At 38.4% G+C, this 23148-nt stretch overlaps 2 protein-coding genes across 10 annotated transcripts in view; one reads left to right on the top strand and one right to left on the bottom strand.

The window, feature by feature from the left end:
• Window positions 1-90: 90 nt before the first annotated feature.
• On the top strand, window positions 91-20338 carry XRCC3 (X-ray repair cross complementing 3). Of its 5 annotated transcripts, none has more exons than XM_048069869.2 (8): window positions 92-226; window positions 942-1010; window positions 1375-1512; window positions 2386-2598; window positions 8244-8398; window positions 10416-10628; window positions 11948-11994; window positions 13043-20338. In XM_048069869.2, the coding sequence occupies exons 2-8, from the start codon at window positions 956-958 to the stop codon at window positions 13263-13265; spliced, it is 1044 nt and encodes a 347-aa protein (XP_047925826.2). In that variant the 5' UTR covers window positions 92-226; window positions 942-955; the 3' UTR covers window positions 13266-20338. The 5 variants fall into 5 exon arrangements, with proteins under 5 accessions (XP_047925830.1, XP_047925826.2, XP_047925828.2 ...); XM_048069871.2 differs by lacking the exon at window positions 92-226 and adding an exon at window positions 277-455; XM_048069872.2 differs by lacking the exon at window positions 92-226 and adding an exon at window positions 534-560.
• KLC1 (kinesin light chain 1) overlaps window positions 15383-23148 on the bottom strand; it is a 50385-nt gene continuing 42619 nt past the window's right edge. For 3 of the 5 annotated variants that reach the window (XM_048069876.2, XM_066998411.1, XM_066998410.1), the window contains exons 15-16: window positions 21885-21951; window positions 15383-20510 (exon numbers count right to left, since the gene is read on the bottom strand). In XM_048069876.2, coding sequence (XP_047925833.1) covers window positions 20445-20510; window positions 21885-21951 — 133 coding nt within the window. In that variant the 3' untranslated portion in view covers window positions 15383-20444. The remainder of the gene's footprint in view (window positions 20511-21884; window positions 21952-23148) is intronic. The other 2 variants (XM_066998412.1, XM_066998413.1) reach the window with 1 other exon arrangement.

The raw sequence follows: 23148 nt of genomic DNA, 5'->3' as shown, positions 1-23148 counted from the left end.
GAAGGGGGTTTGGAAATGCCCGCCCGCCCACCACGGGTGGCCAATAGGAGCTGCCGCCGCACTTTGACTGCCAATCGTGTGTCGCTCGAGGGGTGGGGATGGGGCGGGGTTTCTTGCACGCTCCTGTGGGAGCTCGAGGCGCATGCGCAGGAGGAACGGCCGGGCTCGCAACCCGGAAATGAAGGGTGGGCACGCTTCGGCCGCTTCCCCGCCTTCCGCGCTCGAGGTAAGCTCGGCAGCCAATCAGCGAGCGGGACGGGCGGGGTGGGTTCGGCTCTGCTCGGCTGGGCTCGGCTGGGCTCGGGTGGCCGCCGCCGAGCGCCGCTCTTCTCCGCCGCTCCCCTCCCAGCCCGGCGGTAGAGCCCCGCCCTTGTGCCGCGCCCCGCCCTCCCTCTGAACCGCGCCCCGCCATTGGCTGCGCTGAGCGGCGAGGGGCTCGGCCAGGCTGGTAACAGGTGACGCTGCGGGCGGGCCGCTCGCCCATTGGCTGCGGTGGCTGTGGCGGGGGGGGGCCGCGGTGCGGCCGGGGGTGGGCTGAGGTGGCCCTGAGGGGCGCTGAGGTAGTGCGGGGGGGGGGCGGCCATTTGCAGCGGGTGTTGGGCTCGTTAGGGGCTGTCAGTGCTTAACGGTGGGTTTGTCCCTGCGAGTTAGAGAGTTAAACTCCTTAACAGCGTCTGAGAGGACTGCTGTTCCAAGTCCTTGTTACTTGTCTGAAATAACTGATAAATAAAGAAGAAATAAAAATAAATATAAGAAATAATATAAAGAAATAAAAAAGAACGTGCCTACAAAACCTCACGTTGAATCACACTTATTGCATGTAGATCTGATTAAAAAAATAAAAATATTGTAACTAATCGCCTGAATATAATTCATTAATCTGAATATAATGAATATAATTAATACAATTAATTAATTTCCTGGTGCTGTGTTCCCCCCAGTGCTGTCGCAGGAGATGGACTGGGACCAGCTGGACCTGAACCCCAAGGTGGTCGCTGCCCTTAAGAAAGGTAACGCAGCTTGCCCGTGCCTGGCCAGGCCTGTGGTGCAGTGTCTGAGTTGTGCATAACTGTGTGCTTGTGGGTGTAAGCGTGGAGATGTTTGCTAACATTTTGGAACTGTAATTAAATATTTCATAAACAACCTTCCTGAGTAACCACAAGTGATGGTTTCTACCCATGCTCCAAAAATCGTTTTCCAAACAATTTTGTGGTGTGTTTTGAGCCAGTCCAAGTAAACGTTGCCTGCCCAGCTTACGCCAATGCAATGTAGATAAACTTTAAGGAAATGAGTAGTGGAAAGCTGCAAAACTCTTTCTTGTGTGCATGACTGTAAAGCAATGGAAAGTATTTATAAAAATTCCTCTAATTTCAGCTGACATAAAATCAATAAAAGAAGTTTTAAATCTTTCCGGAGCAGATTTGCAAAGACTGATGAAATTATCCAGTGCAGATATAGAGTGTCTGCTGAAAACAGTCTCTCACATGCTCAGGAGAAATTGTATGCTTACAGGTAATACAGTCAATACAAATAATGTTCTTTTTAAGTCTTAAAATACTGTCACTGGGAGAAGATATGGTTTTAGGTCCTTGCTGACACAATATGATTCTGAAAATGAGAAGGTCAGTGTTTTAGTTATGCTGTAGTAAATTATTTAATTACCCTAAGGACAGCCTCTGTGAGACCCTGAGATAGATGGAATTGTATCAGTCATTCTTTGTAATCAAGCCTTTTCAAAACAGAACAAAATAATTCTCTAGTCTGGAAAACTTGGTTATAGGATCACGAGATTTTATTTTTCTCTCCCTCTCTTTCAATATTTTCCTTTTGTGCTAAGACTATGAAAAAGCTTATATGGTATCTTATAAACTATATAAACTGATTTGATAAGAACACGTCATTCCGAACTAAGCAGGATCAGATAGCTCTTCCTATACAAGTGCTTCATGGCTGCACTGTACTGAGAATCTATTTTCTTGTGATCAAGGTATACCTGTATGCCTTGGCCAGATGCTTGCTACACTGTTTCATAGCCTGCTATAGCTTTTTCTTTCCATAATTGGTCTGCCTGAACCTTGCTGGCAAGATTTTCCTGGAATATAGTTTTCCGGAGACACTCCTTCGAGACAGATGAAGGAAAAAAGTTCTAGGAGAGAAAAGGGCTCAGTGTAAATTTCCAGTTTTTGAAGAGGCATTTCGTTAGTAGGTTTTGCAGGGGAGACCAGGCTGAATTAGAAAATCCTTCCGCCAACAAAGCATCCCTTGTAGATACAAACCTGCTATACAGGGTCAGCATCTATGTTGTATCATAGTGAGTTAGAAAGATACTAAATGAAATTTTCTTTTCTTTCTCTATTTTTTAAAAATCATTGAAAAACTCTGCAGCACTTCAGCTCTACCAAGATAAGGATCATTTTGCCTCCCAACACCAGAAGCTAAGCCTGGGATGTTCAGTACTAGATAACTTGTTAAAAGGTGGCATCCCTTTAGTGGGAATCACAGAACTTGCTGGAGAAAGTTCTGCTGGGAAGACTCAAATTAGTTTGCAGCTGTGCCTTTGTGTGCAGTATCCTTACAACTATGGTGGATTAGAGTCTGGTAAGTACTGAAATGTAAATACTGATTAATTTGCCATTTGGAGGAAAATACTGTCTTCAAGAATGTCATCTGTGTATTGAGGTAAATGTGCATGTTCAGTGAGTGTCTTCCCCTTCTGCCATAACATTAGTTGTAAGCTGGTTAGTAATGCAGCATCACAGAGAGAAGAGCATGCAGTGCCCACGCCCTGCATCACAACGTAATTTAATACAGAATTACTGTTGTCTGTTGTTTATCTACATGCCACTGCGGGTAGAACTAAACACACATGCAGACAGCTTAAGAAAAGTGTCACTGTAGTAAGTACTTATTGACTCCTCAGGTAACAACCACAGCAAAACAGCCGGTCAGATAATTTTCCACAAACATTTCAGGTATACAGCGTACATTCGTTAGCAGATAGTTTCAAATTCTGGAAAATACTTAATCTAATAACAATGATTAAAGTGTTTAACAGAGTAAAACAGATGGAAAACTAGTTGAAGAAAGTATTGTTTGTAGCTGCCATTTTCCTATTTTGGCAAAAGTAAGTAGGTGTATTTTTTATTATTTTTTAACCATCTTTATCACATTGATCTAATTTATAATATTTGCTTTTAGTATTATGTTTTGCCTTAGAAAGGGGGAGATCTGTGTGACTTCTGAGAATTCACTGTCCTGGTAGGCTGCCTTAGGTGGGTTTTAGCAGTGATCTTGCTCATGCTTCCATGCAGCACTGGGTTTAATTTGGCAGTTCTGTCATTTGTTGTGGGGAAACTTAATTTCTTGTAACGTATTCACCCACATGGAAAAATCATGGAATGTCCAAATTATATTGCTTAAAGAGCAGAAATTAGCCTTTGGCTTATATTAGTTTGCTTTAAGTTAATCAATCAGAACAGAAGCAAACATATTCTGTTCAATTCCTTCCTGTGTTGCTGCTAACTGCTGCAGATCGTATGAATGCAAACAGATTTCTATTTATGCCCCAGGATTTCTCCCTGTTTATGTTGAAAGAAAGGAGCAAACTAAAGAGAGTACAGAAAAAGGTGGCACTCTAGTCTCTAGAATGTTCCTCGCAGGGCTATTAAATGGCAAATCCTTCGTTATTTGTGTTTGAAGTTGCTTGATTTTTCTTGTGCACAGTAGCATTTGGTGCTGTTATGATTGCTTCATTGTGTCTGTGTTCCCCATCTGCCTGCTCCTAAATGTTTCATGGAAGATAGGATAGGATGGCCATCATATCAAAGGTCCTGTGAGAGAACCAGAGCGTTTTGGAAGAGCTTCCTAAAGTTTTGAATCTATCAGTTAAACCCTAGTATGTGTGCATTAAGAAAATTTAAAACGAAGGTACTGAATGTGACCTGTTCTTTTTTTTTTTTTTTGACGTTCCTAAGTAGGAGCTGCAGGATAGCAGATCATCGTCATAGTACATCAGAGCAGATCTATTAACATTCAATTTAAGATTCTCAAACACAATCACAGTATGATTATTAATTTATTGGGTTTATTGAACTCTTTTGTGAAATCAGAATACTTCAAAGTGAAGGAAAAAGATACCGAGTTAAAAGGTGTTGCATAGAACTCTGTGGTGGGTAGAAGATTCTTAAGAGCACTGTATTGTGGGCATTCTTCAATCAAATTAGAGCCTTTTAGTTTGTGTTTCAGTATGATCAGAAGGTAATTACTACTTGGAGAATCCAAGGTTTCATCTAATTTTCCAAAGTTGTAATTTGGTAAAAGGTAATTACTCTTGTCAGGCTTTTAGATTGTAAACAGCAGCAGCAAAACGTGAATTGCTCTCTTCAGGCTTTGTAGTTTTTAAAAGTTTTTTACATGTTCAACTGAGACAAATTCGATATGGCTTGTTGAGAATTGCCAAATTTTGGAGGTGGGCAAGGTACAGAAGGCAGAAATATCCAGTTGCAGGAGTTGGAGTGCTAGAGCAGTGGTATCCTAATTCTTGCAGTTTTTCACTCAGTGTTGTATCTTGCCATATCTTAGACTGCAAGGTCTTAGAAGAAGATGCTGTTTGCACAGCACTTAGAGAACAAAACCTTGATTTCTCTGCAGTCTGTAACTGTGGAATGTGTTGGGCTTCTTATGTGGAATACAGGAAATGAAAGGTTATGTTAAATAAAGTAGGGGGCAGTTTTATTCTGTAGGAAATTTGAGGATGAAAAAAACGTTTATTAACCATCAGAGAGGTTTGGCTCTACCTATAGGACATTTAACTTGGTGATAAAACTTAGCTAATCGTTTAAAATTGGTGGTGGTGGTTGGTTGTTTTTTGTGTGTGTGTTTGTGGGTTTTTTTTCAGCGCTAGAAACTTTCCTTCTCTTAGGTGAAAATGTTGAAATACATTCCTTTAGACAGTATGGATTTGCCATGTATTTCCTACCTTTGACTTGGTGCTAATCTTGTTTACAATTCTCAGCTCTAGAAGGTTGGCAGTAAACCATGAAATTAGGACATCCTTTGCCTCCAGGCCATCTTTCTGCTGTGCTAAGAATGTCAGTTACAGTCTATTGCACGTTGGCTGAATTTATTTAATATGTCCATATTCATGAGCAATACATGAATATAATGTGACGTGCGTACCTATATTAGAATTCTGGAATGGAAAAGGAAATGCTTGCTGCTGATTCTTATTAGCAAAGCTTGTTTGTGGCATGGCAGATTATGCTCATAGGACTGAAAATTCTTCCATTATCTGATGATCACTTGCCATTTTTTATGGTGGGGTTTTTGGTGCTTTTTCTTTGTTTTTTTGGGATGTGAATTTTTTGTTTGTTTTGGCCAACAATAAATATAACACTTTTATCTACCTAAATACTAGTAAATCACTAAGATCTGATAAAATAGCTAGTTTCTGTTCAGTTATTGTAGAGACATAAGAAAAGATGCTTATGTGATCACCGAGGATGACTGATTTCTTAAGTATCTCCCAGCTCCCTCCTCAAAAGTGATAAATATAACTCTTGAGTTGCTGTTAGTGTCGACAGCTTCCTAATAAGCTGTAAATAGCACGCTGCCATGGGCCTTTCTGTCTGTGTTGTACTAGTCTCCTCATTTATTTCGGTTATGACGATTCACCTATCATTAAAGATATGTGAATATTATTAAGTGCTTTGGAGACATGAGTAGGCACCAGTCCTTAATACCATGTTTAATTATTTTAGTTATTTGTCAGTTTCTTCTAGCCCTTGTTACACTGCTGTGAAGCACCTCCTGTATTTCTAATGCACCGGTGTATATTCTTGTTAATCAACGGTTTCATTGTGTCACAAGCTGAAGAGCTCAAATGTGAAGCTGAAGAGCCTTGATAAAGGTCCAGCAGGAAAGAGAGCTACTTCCATTTTATTGTGAAACTCTAATTTGAAGCCAAGACAAAGTTCAGCTTGCATATTTTGTGCAACTTAATTCTCTTAAAGCTCAAGATGAAAATTACATTATTGTTTTCTGAAATTAGCATATTTCAGGAAAAAGAGTAAGGTTGTCCCTGTGTATATTTTGGAAAAATCACTAGTGGACCAATTATGTTCTCAGAATATAATATCTACAATGGTAAATTTAAGTGATGTCAGAGAAGTGTTGCTGCAGAGTAGAAGTTTAGCAGGTGACCAAAGTAGAGCTGTTCTTAAAAAGAAATAATGATCTTTTTTACAAGTGCTTAATTAAAAAAAAAAAAAAAAGAATAAATGTGCTTACCTCATTTTTAAAATTGCTGTTGTGATTTTAAGAAGAGGACGGAGTGTATCTATTGACCAGGAATTTTAAATCTAGGTTGCTGGACCAGTGGAGCAGAGGGGACCAGATACTTGCTTCTCCAGCTGTTCATTTTTGCTTACAGGTATTATGGCAGTAGGATTACCTTGCTTGCCTTGATTTACTTCTTAATCATATACGAATGTGAAACTGGGATACAACTGTGCATGTGTTTGTAATACAGTAGGATTGGTTGGATGGTTTTATATTTTGCTTTTACCCTGCATTTATTCGTATCACTGTTCTTATTACTGTACTGAAATCACTTGCAAAGGTCTTCAGCAGAATCTCACATTTCTTTGTCTTCAGATGAGTTAATTTTGGAAAAATGTATTTTTTCAGCAAGTTTCTCAAGTTTTCTGTTTAGAAACGTTGAATGTTGCAATAACTGGGTTGAAATACTGTTATTTAAACAACGGAGCATTGATCTATCTAGAAATACAAACCTGCATTTGAAAAAAAAAAAAAAAAAGACAAAGTCTGAAGTGACAAACATTCCTTCATTTTGAAGTAAACCGAAGAGAGCACAAAGGACGCAATGCTTAAGGCAGATCTGATTTTTAAAAGGCAGATGCTCTCACTGCAAGCCATTATTTGTGGTAAAGAAATCACTGTCTTTCAGAATCAGGCAGTGTTGTGCTAAAGGTAGTCAGCTGTGAATAAGAAAGGAGAAGTCCAGAATGTTTTACTTCACAAACTCTTGTAGCCTTAAGATATCTCAGCACAAGTTAGCACAGCTTTTGTTAGCATGAAATTCAGAACCACACGTGCTTAAGGCAGCTGCATATCTTGGAGGGTTTTCGTTATTTTCGTTTGTTTGCTGGTTTTGAATTTGCACCTTAATGATTTTCAGTTTTGTAACTTAAATGTTGCAAGCCATAATTGGCTTGTTTGAGCAAACACTGATGTTGGATACACGTAATGCCAAATCTGTGATTAGAAGTTTGTTTTTACTTCCTAGCTTTTTAGAAATGGTGAAACTGAAAGTCTGGTTTGGAGTGCAGGAGCTGCAGTGATTTGTACAAGAATTTATGGACGGGTTGGGGAGAACTGAGCTGAAGAAGCAAGTTTAGTCCTAAAGAAAATTAGCCTTGTGCTCATCGTTGCTTTATATAAAAGATTCTTAGAATTCAATATCCAGTGTTATATCAGCAAAATATTTTTTTGATAATGTAACCATTGATTTTTCCATGGTCCAGTCCTGAGCTCATCCTGTTTCTTAAAAAAGACTTAATCTTTAGGTGTAACTATGATTTTCAGCTGTTTTCAGATAGTTCTGGCTCTTTCTGCAGTAATGGCAATAATTTTATTAAGACAATATTGCACATTTATTTTCTTTCCCCATCATATTTGATGCGTATGGTTAATTTTCTCTGCAATAATGCATCCTTGTTAACCAGAAACCACAGTAAAAATACAGACATCAGTCACAGTAATGTTATTGAAATTTAATGTTTTTTTATCTAGTGTACCATTTTTAAGAAGAGTTAATTGGAATGAGTTTGGGTGAGTGATCCTCTTTAAAATGGTTAACAAATTATGGCAGTAAGTGCCCCTCCGTATGTAAATTTGAAGCCAAGAAAGTTTAAAAGAATGAATGAAAGTAAGCAGAGTACTGGTCTAAGGCAGGCCATGCAGTGTTACTCTTATTTGTGGGTTGGATAAATTATGATGCTCCTAGTCACCCAAGTTAGGGAGGCAGGCGTTCAGCTGCTGTGCAAAAAGTGTCACCTAGTGGATTACTGGAGAGTACAAAAGTTCAGTTGTGTCAGCAGGCACCAAAAAAGCACCTGGCAACCACTTTTGAGTGCGTAATTCATTATTTTATTTTTGTGCTGTTGGGAAAGCTGTCTGTAAAAGCCCTGCTGTAATAACAGAGGTCGTTTCCTTCATTATAGGAGCTGTCTACGTCTGTACAGAAGATGCGTTCCCAAGTAAGCGTTTGCAACAACTCATAGATCAACAGCATAAGCTGCGTGCAGATGTTCCACCTGAAGTCATACAGAAGATCAGATTTGGAAACAATATCTTCGTCGAGCATGCAGCAGACCTAGTAAGTAGTAGCAGAGATTGCAAATACGTGATTATAACGCTACAATCCAGTAAGCACAGGAGTTTTTTTAGTGCAGGAGACCTTTCAAAAGGCTACAAGTGAACTAAGATCTATAATGAATAATTCTTAATCTCTGCAGTTAATGTTAAAGAACTGTCTATTACAATGTTTTATTGTGAAAGATATTTAAAAATAAGTACTAGTATTTCATATAATGAATCACATGGTGGGTTTTCACAAGGTATGTTTATTATGTGGTAAAGGTATCGATTCTAGTTTGTTGTGGTTTATCCCTGACAAGCAACTAAGTGCCATGCAGCTGCTCTTCCCCCACTGTACAGGGGAAGTGGAAGGGCAAAAGTTAGAAAACTCATGGGCTGAGATAAAGGCAGTTTAGTAAGAGAAATATATATATGTATATATATTTAATTTTTATTTTTTAAGAAGTAAAGAAGTGATGGAACATCCCTTTGGCCAATTAGGGTCAAATGTCCTGGCTCTGTGTGTTCCCAGCTTCTTGTGCACCCCCAGCTCACTTGCTGGCAGGGCAGTGTGAGAAGTAGAAAAGTCCTTGACTTTGTGTAAGCGCTGCTTGGCAGCAACCAAAACACTGGTGTGTTATCACCACTATTTTCATCATAATGCCAAAATATAGCATCATATGAGTCTCTACAAAGAGAATCAACTCTATCCCAGCCAAAATCAGGATATAATTTCATTGCAGCTGCTGGAGAGATCATCACTGAGTTTGGAGGCACCATATAAATAAATATGCAGAAGGTGGTGTGTGTTCTGAGTAACTTGTAATATCACACCAGAGTTAGTAAAATGAAAAGTAAACAGGTGGAAGGGAAGAATGCAAAAAGTGGTGCCCGGAATAAGTAGTGGCACAGCATAACTGCAGTGCAGCTGTCTTGCCCTTCTCTCCCAGCTAGACATCACAGTAAACTTGGAAGAAAAACGTACTGCATTCTTGCCATGTAGAAACCATATTTAAGTGCCGCTTCTTTTCTTGAGTGGCCATGAATATGCTGCTTATTGACAAACCATTGAAAGTTCTGTCTTCTGTAAGGCTTGAAAGTAGCACTTGTTGAAACATTCCAATTGGTGGAGTTTTTTATTACTAGTTTGTAAGTGAAAGAAGATTCTGTACGCTGCTGTAATATACTTGCCACTTACTTCTGGGCAGAAGCTAAGCTACCTTTTCCGTGTACCTTTCATTGGAAACCTTAACTAAGGTTCTTACTGTAATTTCTGAAAGCTGTAGAGTACATTATTGTTAAAAGGAGAGACTCATCCTACAGTAGTATGCAGATCTGTCTGAAAAGTAAAGCACTGCACTCACTGCTAAGTGAAACAACTGCCCAATAGATTATTGTAGTTCATCTATCGCTATTTAGAGATTCTGTTTGTGTGTGTATGTGTGTGCCAGTATACATAAAGTATACATTGTACCCCACGGAATATTTGCTAGTTAAACTTCCTGCAACTTAAATGCCTGGTGACTTCAAAATATTCAATTAATTAAACTTTTTAATAAAAAGGGGATGATGTAGGTCACAGATACTCATATTAATAAAACTCTTAATATGGATTTGATGTAGCAGCTATATTTTTCAATGTCTCTAGTGGAACGGCAGCATAGTCTCTAACTTCTGTTTTGAATATTTAATGCTAGTCTGGAGTTCTCAGTGAGAACCATGCTGCAAAACAGGAATTGCTCAGGATTGTATTATTGCATTCTCGAAATTTTGACATGTCTGTACATACTTTAAATCAGAGCTGCAAATAACTGCAGAACATTATGCATGACCAGCAAGTCTCTATTTTTTTTATTACATAAAATCGCATGTGTTAAAAATAGTTACTAGTGAGACTTGAGGACCCACAAACTCATTTTGTGATTAGAACCTCCATCAGCTTGCATTTCAGTGATGAGATCTGTAGCTATCATCTTGATTTTACAAGTAGAGTTATTGGAACCTTTTTAATGCCGTCTGTTTGTATTTTGGGGTAGGACACCTTCCGCAATTGTATTACTAGAAGGATTTCCCTGCTGCTCAAACGAGGCATGGTGCGGTTGGTGGTCATTGACTCTATTGCTGCGCTGTTTCGATGCGAATTTGGAGCTTCAGATTCTGTTTTGAAGGCTCGATATTTGCAGATGTTCGGAGCACAGCTTCACAGTTTAAGCACTAGATTCAGCACTCCGGTTGTGTGCATTAATCAGGTATGACATCAGAATTGCTTCTCGTTGTGTGGGGACCATTTCATAATTAGTTGCTCTGTATGTGTGTGTACATCTGTGTGGGCAGATTTCTTGCTATTGTGTTTAAGAGTCAGGTGAGTCTTAATAACTGATTAAAACTTTGTTTTCTGTAAATAGTTGTACTTTAAACTAGTAATTTTTAACTTTTTCAAAAGTTAGGAATATTAAGCTTTTATAGACTGTTAATGCTCTCAAAGGAGACTTCCATTAAAGCTAAAAAAAAAATGGGTATGTACAGCAACTGTACAAGGCACCCAACAGAAGTAAGAGAATTCTTTCGTATGCTGGCTTCAAATGCTGTCACCCCGTGGCTTGCTGTTGGAGCTCTGCAAGCACGGTTATATTCTGTGTGTTCAGGAGAGGGTGAAATGCCAGGGACTTTGCTGCAGTTTTGTATAGCTCAGTGGTTCTGTGTAACTGCAGAGATTACTAAAACGTCAGAACGCAAGCAAGCTGACTTGAACCAAAAAAAGATACAGCCTCAAATTCCTTTGTGTTTAGCCTCTGAATCAGCTGTAACTCGAATGCTAAGCAATATGGGGAAACTGGCTTTTTATACAATTAAAAAAAAAAAAACACGACAACATACAAACTCACGACTGAGTCTAGCTATAAAAGAAAACCTCATGGATAAGGCATAAAAATCTTTGTTCTGTGCAGAAAAAGAAATAAACTCAAGCTCTTGACTAGAGGAGGTTCAGATTAGTACGATACCATATTAGCGTCTGGACTCTATTTTAGAGTACACAGAGGATGATTCAATAGGTCAGGTCTGTAGTTACAGAAATAAACTGTGACTATAATATTGAAGAGGATTTGTAAAGTAATCCTTTCTGTACATTATATACAGAAAAGAAGTACCTATAGCTTAATTTGCTGTGTTTTCTGAGGAACTTGTGTTGAAGAATCATGACACTAAAAGACAGTATAGGGAATCAAGAGGTGTGGATTTTGTCACTAGGTTGTGGTCAAAAGCAAACTGCTCCATTAAGCAAGGACAGATGTTTTGTACTTTTTTTTTAATAAATTGAAAAAAAAATTAGTAGTTAAACTAATATAAGCTGTAGCTAGCATAACTCTCTTCTAGCTTGCCTTGGAAGAGTAAGGGTCTAACTTGTCGTAATATATGATCTGTAAACCAATATGTTGACTCATATTAAATCATATCAATATGGTTGATCAATATGTTGAATGTTGGTGGCTTTGTTCCCTGCCCTGCTGATTGCTAAAATCAAACGCATGCCTACGGGTCAACCTCAACCACTGTCGTTTCGCTCTAGGTGACGGATGCAGTGGGTGAGTCGGAAGCTGCTCAGTGTGGCTGTGGGTAAGTCATCGGCAGGGGGACGTAACAGCGTCGTACAGGGCAGCGTTTAACCGCTGTATTTTCCTGTAACCCCAGTACCAGCTACCAGTGCGCATTAAGAGCAGCGGTGCATTTATTTACCCAGCAGTGCTGTATTTCCTAGAGATCAGTAATAGCTATTGTGCCCTACAGTAGAAGAAACCATCACACACAGTTATGTAGTAAACCCTAATCAGCAAGTTAAAGAACAGATTCCCTGGAGTTAATGGCTGGTGTGTGCTTGCTAGCACGAGAAAATTTTTGCATCTTTTTATTGATATAATCAAGTGCATTTTCTGTCTGCTCTGAAAAACACAGCAACCAAACCCTTGTGGCTTGTTTTTTTGTTGCTTATGGAAAAAAAATTATGACTATTTTTTGACACCAAGATATTAACGAGATTCAAACATACATATTTATTGTTTGAATCCTAATGGTAAATTTCATTTATTAGATGAGGTAGGAGCTACATAAATGTGTTTTTGTGAGAAGTTAATTATGTCCTCCAGTTTGAGGAACTGACACAGAGCAAAAGTAAGGCTGAATTTCTACCTATCTTGTAATTCTTTTACTGGGGAGGTTGCAATTTCTCCAGGAAACAAGCAAGCAAACAACCTGTTTTAAGCTTTGGGTTGAAAGTAATATGTGCAGGGTATCTACTAATGTTTCTAAATATAACTTCTAATGGAATTCAGTGCCAACAGTTCCACAGCTCAAATACTTAAGTTCAAACATTTTCCTAATATTTTCATGCCACAAGAGAGAATCCATCACAAAAGGCAAGTATACATGACTGTAGTTGGAAGAGTGACTGTATAAAAGCACATCCCTTCCAACTGTCACCTTGTTAGAGAGAGAACCGAGTGTATAGTACTGTGAGTACACCCTGGGATCTCCATTTTTGAAGAGGTACAGCTTGAAATGTAGCAAACAGTAGATGGCTTCTGTTGTAACAAAATTATGTTAGAAGAAGCAAAGATATCCCCTATTAAATTCATACCTGCAAAAATCTGTAATGCTTCCTTTATAGTTCAGTGGATAACAGAGTCTCTCCAGCACTTGGAATAACCTGGGCAAATCAACTGCTAATGAGACTGATGGTCAGCCGAGTATCACAACGCGAACAGTCGTCTGGAGCGGTGTTTCACCACACTGGAAATGTGAGGACTTTAAGAGTGGCTTTTGCTCCTCATCTACCTCCATCCTTTTGCTGCTATACGGTAGAATTGGAAGGTGTGAAAGGAATAAAGTAAGTCATTTGTATGTTAAAACATCCTGCTCCAAAATTGTATTGAAACTGCTTTGCTTCAGGAAGGACCATTAATAAGATGAAATTCTTCCTTGGTGAGGGAATCGATGCTGAACACCATGAAAGGTGATATGGCAACACATTATGCATTTTTTATGGTGTGAGAAGGGCTTTTTATATTTGGGTACATTTACTGGGGTTTCTAGTCCTCATGCTGCCATTAAGCACACACAGCTGTTCTATCAGCAGAATCTTAGAAATAGCCACTATCACAAAGCAGCTGTCCTTTTTTAGAAAAAAAAAATTTTTAATCCTGATATTAAAAAGTACCAGAAAGTTACCTGATTTTAACATCTTATTGCAAGAACTAAAATTGTACTCTTTTTTGCACTGTGTAGGCATATCTGCCTTTGAGGAAACGTCTGCAGATAATTTGGAAATGGTTCTTTTCCACTCCTTTCCAATTCCCTCCCCTCATAGCAGAAGCCTAGTTAACCTCTTCCACTTAAAAAATAACAACAAACTACACACCCAAATCCCCTCGTTCTGTTTTCCCCTATCTCAAACTGCATGGTAACCACACAGTCTCAGCTGAGTTCTTGTTCTTCCTGATTCTCTGCACTTCTCTGTTTTGCTGGATAGAGGGAACATTCTCGATTATCTTCTGCATCAATTCTTCCACCTGTATTAGCTCCTCTACTACTTTTTTCAGAGGAGTTTGTTAGAGCCTTACATGTTTTTCTCTGCATCTTTGTACTATTTATCACATCTTTTTTTCTGCTGGCCTCAAGCCTACTGCTATGATGGCTGCTTTTTCTTGTCATCACTGCATTCAGGGCCAAAGAAAGCCTGATCAAGTTATTCATCCACAATTTCCAGAGGCTTTAAACCTTACTCTGCCTATGTTAGGTGGGTGTGTGCTGTGATCAGTGGTTGATGCCCACTTGTATTGTCCTTGTTAAGCTTTTAAACAGATAACCCCACCAACCCCCCCCCCCCCCCCAACTCCCTGCTTCCCCAGGTTCCTAAACAGGAGCGGTGTCTGTCATGTTACAGAGTCCTGGCTCTTTCTGGTGTAGTTACATTTCTCAGTTCTGTCTTTAGGTAGATGAGCACCTTTTGTTCTCCCTTTACACTCAAACCTTGGAGCTAAACAAAGGAAACACAAAGTAGAATAATGTTGCTTTGTGTTCTTCTGACATCCCTGCAGTCACCTCAGGGGACCTTGTGCAATGATATAGCAAGTTGGCTTTAAAGCTCTATTTTAAAGAAATCATTACGTGTATTTGGACGTGACTATTCTTTTTTTTTTTCTTTTTAAAATAAAATCCAACCATGAAGATTTTAAGTCTATGTGTACTCAATTGAAGGAAAAAACTGAGTTCTTCTCAGTCTTCAAGCCCTTATGTTCCACGCAGCATAGGTAACACTAAAATTCTCTCCCATTCCTCTTTACCTGTGACAGGGACTTTGACTGGTACAATGCTTATCCTCTTGTAATATTTTTTTTTTTAAAGCCCCACCTGGATGTAACTGATTAACAGGAATCAGCCTACCCCTACCCAATGAGCCTGCCTCCCTGTACAACAACATTCAGAGGAGGTTGATAGACGTTATGATATTTTGATAACTTTATTTGCAACCTGACTGCCCACAGCAAGGAGACATTAGATAACCACAGGTGCTGCTGTAATTTAAGTCCCAGTTTACTTGGAAGAACACGTTATCAACTGATTTAAATAACATCTTACCTGACCAAATGTTCCTGTCATTGCCCATGTTGGTTCTCATCTGGCTCTCCAGCTGCAGTTTTAACTCTGAGTTATAATACGGTGCAGGGAGTTTCCTAGCTCCCAGTCACGTACAAAACACCGCTGAAATGTGACTGACCTCAGTTTACTCAGTCAGCCACCAGCTGAGGTTGCATCTTCATCTGCAGTTTCTCCCCCTTTCATCAGTTTCACTTACTACCAGCCTCTGAAATCTAGAATGCTGTTCTTGCATCACTACAGCTCTGGGGTGCAAAGACTGGACATACCAAGTTATCTGGAGAAGCATCTGCCCCGTTCAAGGCTTTAAGTGTCAAACCACACGAGTTTTAATAAATGCAATTTAAGAACCTTCCCTTTATACAGCTTTATTCATCTTTGGATTTCACAACTGAGATTTGTTTCTATACAGGAAAAATTGAACTAATTTTTTTTACAAAGAAGATTTACATTCTAGAAGTACACTCATCTTTACCCTGTAAGACTGTTTTCAAATATTTCAATTTCTACACTTTGAAAAGAAATGTTAAATGACATGTGAGAAATTTTAAACAGCTTCAAATTAATCTACAGCTCTGTGATGTATTTAGAGAGACCTTTTTCAGAAGAAACACAGAGTTCTGGAAACAGATTGCTTTTGAAAAGTAGAATTAAAACCAAGTTAATTAGTGCTCTGCAAAGATAAATTTACACAACTGATGCATTAACAAAACATGTAGTAAAACACATTAAACAATCTCATCAGAAGCTTCCTCGTGAAATTACGGTGAATTGCTACTATTTGTTACAAATAACATTTATTATGGGGTAACACAAACAGGTGCACTCTGAAGTGGATTTCTTCCACAGCTGTAACAAACTAAGTACACATGGAGAGCAAAATGCAGCATCTTAAAGCCAATCTTAGCATGTTAAAGTTTTTAATCAAATATGAAATCCACAGATCTAAAAAAACAAACAAAAAAACCACCAATTTCCTCAAGAAGGATAAATTGACATTAAAAATAATTACCTGGTTTTGTTGCTTGTGTTTGTTTTGTTTAAATCATGTCCTAGAAAACAAAATGCCATTGCTGATTGCATAGAACTCATCTGGGTGAAATACCTTGCTGTGTAGAGTATTACAGTATTATGGTTCTACGTAATTAAAACTAAAAACCCAATAGCTTTCCATCCATGAACTGCAACTCCAGCAAATCTGGTGAATATAGGGAGCCTAAGGCTTGCTCCTTTTGAAACTATTTGACTGTGCTTATTCCATGCTGTATACAATTTTAATCTCTGACTTTATCATGTGCCAGCACAGCCTTTAGAGCACCTTTGAGCTTTTTGATGTAGCTGAAGTACTAAATGAGCTTCAGCTATGGTTCTCTAAGCAGCCATAACTAAAACACAGAGTATAGACAAGTTTTGCAACTTCCCTATAGGCATAAGCTCTCTCTCAAAAAACTCGTCTTTCAAACTCAGTTAGGTGGGGTGGCATTGTTTTTCATTTCTGGTTTACTGCTGTGAGCTTCCCCCTTTTTAAAAACAAACAAAACACTACTGACCTTGACTATTCAGTGTATAGAGACTATTGTGAAAGGTTTGAAAAGAGAAAATCAAAGGTAAATGTTCAAAATCTCCCTCAATTGCAAACCACTAAAAAAACAAGGAAAAAGAGCCAATGTTTATATGAATATTTCTATGTGACAAGGTAAAGTTGCTACAAGGAAACCGTAGACTTCACAGTATCACATCACGTTTATTCTCTAAGTACAGGCGGACATTACCAAAATGCCATTCTCTTAGCAGCTTTCAGACAAAACACATGACCTATGGAACAAAACTAAACTAACTTGCACTCCTCAAAGTACTGTAAACACGCTTTTGATGAAGCACTGCACACCTCTATTACTGTATATTTACAACAGAACCACGCCATTTTCAAAATTACTGGATTCAAACAGTACATTTTAAGTGCAATTTTCTCAATGTAAAAAACAAATTTAATTTACTACCATTCAAGAAGGTTGGGGGGGGGTTTGGTTCGTTTTAAGGAAAGATACAAACTCGAATGGGCCCCATTGTCTTTTCCATTGTTTAACTGCTCTGTGCTGTACTACAAGCACAGACATGACAGCAGTAGCTCAGTTACTCCTCTCAAAGAGGAGGGAATTATCAGTTACATTTTACAATAATATTTAGCAAGATCAAAACTCACGAACAAGTACTGCCTATATTGCTGAAGTATGGTGCACAACCAGATAGATAAAGGGCAACAGGCACCTTTGTACCAGTAACAATCTGCGTGTGATTCTTCCTAGATGCAACTCACCAACCGTACACCTCAGAACTAACCACTGATAACAGGAGAACCTAGAGGAACTGGAATAGCCTGAAGTTTTTGTAACCTCTTTGAAATGTCACCTTTACAATTCGGAACAAAGAAAACCAGACCAGATTAAGAACAAGCTGGTACTGCCAAGGCTGCAGTTCTCCTAACAAGATGTCTGTCAGTTCTAAAGATTTTTAATTTTCAGTTTCATCAGAGCTGTTGATTTAGTTTGTCACTGAAGACACCCATGAATTATGCAGTCAGGTTTTTTGGTCTTGTACTTTATGCAGACCGTTAGCTACAACTGAAACAGAGGAAATTCAGAGAGAAAATCTTCCATAAAGGCAAAGTGAGAAGCCCACCGGAAATTGCAACGTACACAAGCCAGGTCATGACAGAAGTTAGTTTGTGATTGAACACAAGAAAGGTTGACCTTAAGTTTGTTTTTGAACTTTAAAGGTTTCTCTCAAACTGCAAACAGCACACTGGCTCTAAGCTATAAGGTTATTAGTAAGTACTTGGCCATCATTCTTGGGGACCTATGGATTAGAGAATTCTTGAAATTTGGGTTTCTTCACTGAAAAAAAAAATCTTTTAAATGTAATAACTGTTTAATAAGCTGTAGCTCAACAGTTCAGATTTATCTTCCAACAAACTTTAAAATGTAAGGGTTTAAAACACTTAAAAGCACAGTACTGGTAATGCCACCAACAGTAAGGGCTATTTGAAATCCTAAATGAGAAAATCCACTCAGTATGGTCTTGCATTTTAGAAGCTTTACGCACATTTAACCATCACCATGGCTAAGTATTTCTATAAGTATTTCTATTTAAACAAGTTCCTTTTTCTTTTTCTCCCCCCGAGGCTGCAAAAAAAATCCTTTAAAGATGAATGTGTTTGAAAATACTCAATATATTTTTTTAAATCATTCCTTATTACCAAACTCAGTTGTGTCCAAGCAGCTTTTTTTTTTTTTTGAAGAAAAGTAAGTGAGACTTTTATAAACCTCTCCAAGTGAAGCGTTTAACTCTACAGAACAGTGTTACAAGGCCCGCTGAGCCACTCCTATAGCAGCAGCATCGTGCTGCTGTGAACCAAGGTGACCGTAATACAGGGCTACGTGCAGTCAGGGCTTCTCATGGTGCTGCCAAAGGGACAGGTGACGCTACTGCAGGCTGCCAGAGGAGTCAGCAGCTGCGGCGGTTCTGGCGTCTCCCCGCGCAGCCTGACAGCCTGGTGTACGTACGGTTCCTCCTACAAAGCCAGCTCAGGCTGGCTTCGTGCAGAGAACCAAATTCACCAGTGGGTACATATAACACATTTTGCTTTAGGGGGAAAAAGGTATATATATTATATATTTTTATATTAAGCTCTTTAATAAAAGATTAAAACTCAAGAGTCTACTTTATATGAGTATATACTGTTAAGATAACAGAGCAACAACTTGTTCTTGCTCAAGACCACTAATGAGTTGCACTGCTCTGTGCTAAACTTCTACAAATTAGCAGCATCGTATCTCACCATTTCTAAACTGTCTTTATAGCAGGTATACCATATGCAACTTTCTTTGAAGAGATGCTAATAAGGTACCTCCTGGTAAACATAGTCAAGTGCATTACATATACAACTTTTTGCACCAGTTACTGTAACAACTTAAAACCAGATGCAAAACCAGTCAAATACTTCTAAGAAGTACTAATTCTAATGACTCTTCACAGCCTGTTCAAACTCTAAAACTTGTTTATCTCCTTCACTTGGTGCTAACCTTGAACGAATATTCCAGCTTTTCCCAAAGTTAATGTTGTTCTGCATTTTCCAACTCACAACTATGACCACAAATACATTTTTACACTTGTTTTACTTTCTCATCCGCTTCACATGAATATGACTTTTTACAAAAGATGAACAAAATTACAAGCTTTACAGAAAAGCAAAAGGAAATACTAGTGTCTATAAAATACTTAAAACATACATACTTAGTTCCAGCAGCAGTCCTTTATACAGACAGCATATATATTAACCGTAAGTAGACTTAACATGGATGTGTGGTCAAACAAGTTGCTTGCCGCTGATGGCCATCTAGTGCGTCCTCTGGGGCCCTTAAGATCTGAGTGGTCCTTTGCACAGCAGCTACTCCACCGTGTAACAGCCCAGCGTGCAGTTGCCTGCTTCTGCTGTCATCAGCTATTACGGAGAACGGCAGGATTTGGGATCAGCGTAAGGAAATGTTGGAGCGCTTTCAGCGTACAGAGAATGGGACTGTGAATTCCAGTGGACAAGCAAGAAAGTCAACCTGAGGCTTGGTGTTTCCCTAAGAGCAACAGCAGCTGCTCTGGGACAGCTACAGTCCAGCACTTCAGTATCCTTCAACCATACAAGATAAAGGTCAAAACATTTTCCGTTTGTTCTGATCAACGTGGACTGACCTATCTCCATTGATTATTGTGCCCTAAGACCTACATCAACAAGTATCGAAGTTATGGTCACAGGTATTGCTATTCATGCTATCTATATATAATGTAACCCCAACCGTCTCTTTTACAGAATTTAACAGCTCAATCTAGTGGTTAAGTAAGCCAAGTCTAAGTGCCGTTTTGCCAGCTAAGGTTTTTGACATCTAAATAATCAGTGGTGCAATAGAAATCCCCTCCAATGCAGTGTGCTCAATTTGAACTTACACGGTAACGCAAATAATTTATCCTTTTCTCCAGCACTGTATATATTTATTGCTATACATTTCATTTTGCTCGCATTTTCAAACATCTTTGCATTTTGGTATGCTTTAAATATGTTCATATTTTTACAATTTTTTGGCTGCTGTAATTCTCAGACCTATTAAAGAAAACATAAGTAGCATGAATGGGAGCAGTGCAATGAGCAATATACACCTATATAGTTTTCCTTTAGAAGAAAATACCCACTAATGCTGTGTTTAAAATTGTCCCTATTTAGAGAAGTAAAAACAGCAGTCCACTGAAAAACAAAAATAAAAATATGCAAACTAGGTGTTCCTATACATAATGATGAGGAACCAAAGCTTTGAAGGTCTCAGTGCTTCTTTATTCACAAAGTATTAGCTAGCTTCTGTCCAAGAATCTCAATGCGCCAAATCAGTATGACTGACACTCAGAGCTCTCAAGTCTGTCAGACAATTATTTCGTTCCTGTGTGAAGGAGGGGAAAACACAAAAAAACAAATTATGCAGATGCCCAGATAGTTCAAGCAAATAAACAAAATTACTAACTTTTAACAAACAGGAAGAAACAAAAGGAACTAGACAGAACTGGCCTTGTTTATGTTGCGTTGATGGACTTCCTTATTCTAACAAACATCTTTTCCCCCAATTTTCAACTACAATACTGAAATGGACCTACTGAGATCAATATACACCCTCTAAAACCCTAGCCTAAGTCTTACTCGAAGCATAAACACCCATCTGTGGGAACCACCGCAAGTGTCTATAGTAAGTAAACTAGAGAAGTTCACAAGTCGATACCTCGTTTTAATACTGCATGTCCACACAAAGATAAATAACTCATCTGGAAGGAGCATCACTTACATACTAAGAACTCTAGGGCATGACATTATGAAACCTTAGACTGTTGCTACAAAGAATTATGCTTTACCCTGATGGATTTTTTTAATTTTTTTTCTGGCTAAAGTTCACTCTAAGCAAAGATTACCATACGTTTCACACCACAGAAACCCCTGTAGTACATTCATTAGAGATAATACTGTTAAACCTTTATGCCACTCAACAGCAATATGAGAGTCACACAATTTGGGCTTATTTGCTGCTTTGGGACAAATAGTGAGGAAGATCCTCATGTGCAGTTTCATTAGTACTGAAGAAGTTATATCTCCCTAAAATTAGTTGCAGTTACTGTGTTAGTAAAATGCACAACGCTGTTTAGAACATGGAACATTGCTAGCATAAATGACAATATGGGAAACACTGACTTATTAGGCAAAAACAAGAAATGGGAAGTAGCGATCGGGCACACCATATAGTTAGGCAAGATAAGCTTATTTTAGCTGAAGCAAAAACTTAGCAGGCATATTTTAGAGACTATTCCTCTACAACCTCAGCAACAACTGAAGTAACATTTAAGGAAATCTGAAAATGTACAACAGTTAAGGTGATGGGGCCCTTTTCAATAAAGATGCTTAAGAAAAAACACTTTAGTAACTGAGCTTTACTAGTTCTTGTTGTTTTTTATTTTTAAAGCAGTGTTTACACGGACGTAAGATTTCAGAAGTTTCATATCCATCTTAATAGTTAGACAGTCCAAAGCCAGAGACTGCTTGATATCATGAAAACTAATGGTCTTTACTAATCTAAGCACCTGCTTAAAATTAAGATTAATTCATGAAAGTGTTAAAGCATATGCTCAAGGCATCATTTAGTAAACATCTTACTGAATTAGGATCTCGCCAATCACTGTTATTTCATTATTTATCATACTTTTTTTTTTTTTTAAATCCCAAACCCTACCAATAATATCTATTTTTGTAAGAATATTGTAGGGCTTCTTACTTGAAAATGATCTTCAGTAGCCTTGCCACCCATGTTAAGAACATTCAGAGAACTGGCACGCTTCATGCTGCAACCAGGACAGTGAACATGCAAGGATAAACTGATCAGAATAGCTGAAAACTAACAGCTCTAAGAACACACGTACAACAATCACCAATGCACAGTTAAGGGAGTTTTAACAATGCCCCCAAACTGATCGGAGGAATACCCCTTAAGATAATTATACAAATTAAAATATTTATTATATTCAGTTCTAAATTACATCTAAAACCAATTACAAGCTCCTCAGAACTTAAACACTTCAGGCAATTGATTTAATTGCAACTAAAAATGAAATCTCAATTTTTAAAGCACATCAAATTAATACATTGAGTTAACATTAATTTTTAATTAGCTAATCCTCATTTTCATTTTTATGCAGCTTCTTATAAGAGCATCGAAGCATTCAGACAGTTTAGGCAAAAGTGGTGAAACAAATTTGTCATGTAGGCAGTATTTAACTTGGAAAAAGCTAAAACAAACATTAGTTTAGTACTTTCTGCCTTGTCTATATAAATGTCCAAAATCTGTTATTTCAAAAAAAAAATTTAAAAATATTTTATCTTAAGCATTTCAAGGTGAAGGGAAATAAGATGGTTGCTGCTTTTATATTTGGTCGTGCTGGCTTTACAGTGCTTCGAGCAGCGGTAACAACCCTAGAATACTGTACTGAAGGTAATGGATGAGGAAAAAAACTTTAAATGTAATCACCTACACAGGAACTACTGACAGTCAAAATATCACTGCATCACCAGTAATATCTACTGGTGTTTGAGGTAAGGATTAATAATTTGTCTCCATTTCTAAAACATAAACAACATCTAACAATAATATTTTAAAGTGTGTGTAATGAAATTCAAGGTTAGTCTGAAGCTTCAGATCATCCCAGTGACTACAACATCAAGGTCCGACATCCTTAATCCCAAAGCATCTGTGCGTTACTCAGAACGCCCTAGGTTTGCCTTGATTTTTGATTAGCTATTTAATGACTTAAGAACTCCTCAATGAGAGCTTTGAATATACATTGGTGAACTATTCACAACAAAACGAGGCACGAAGCCTGCAGTGTTACCTACAGCTGTACCAAGTCCACGCAAAGTTTCCTTCCGATGCCTTCCGACAACATGGAAAGGTTTATCCACACAGATCACATTAGGCACTAACCAGCTTTTCTTTCTACTGAAGCAAGACTTCTAACAAAGTCAAGCATGTGTTTTAAGTGCTT

Source organism: Anser cygnoides, chromosome 5 (genome assembly GCF_040182565.1).
Source record: "Anser cygnoides isolate HZ-2024a breed goose chromosome 5, Taihu_goose_T2T_genome, whole genome shotgun sequence".
Taxonomy (NCBI): domain Eukaryota; kingdom Metazoa; phylum Chordata; class Aves; order Anseriformes; family Anatidae; genus Anser; species Anser cygnoides.
The sequence above is the reverse complement of the archived record's forward strand: the minus strand, read 5'-3'. Positions and strand labels throughout refer to the sequence as shown.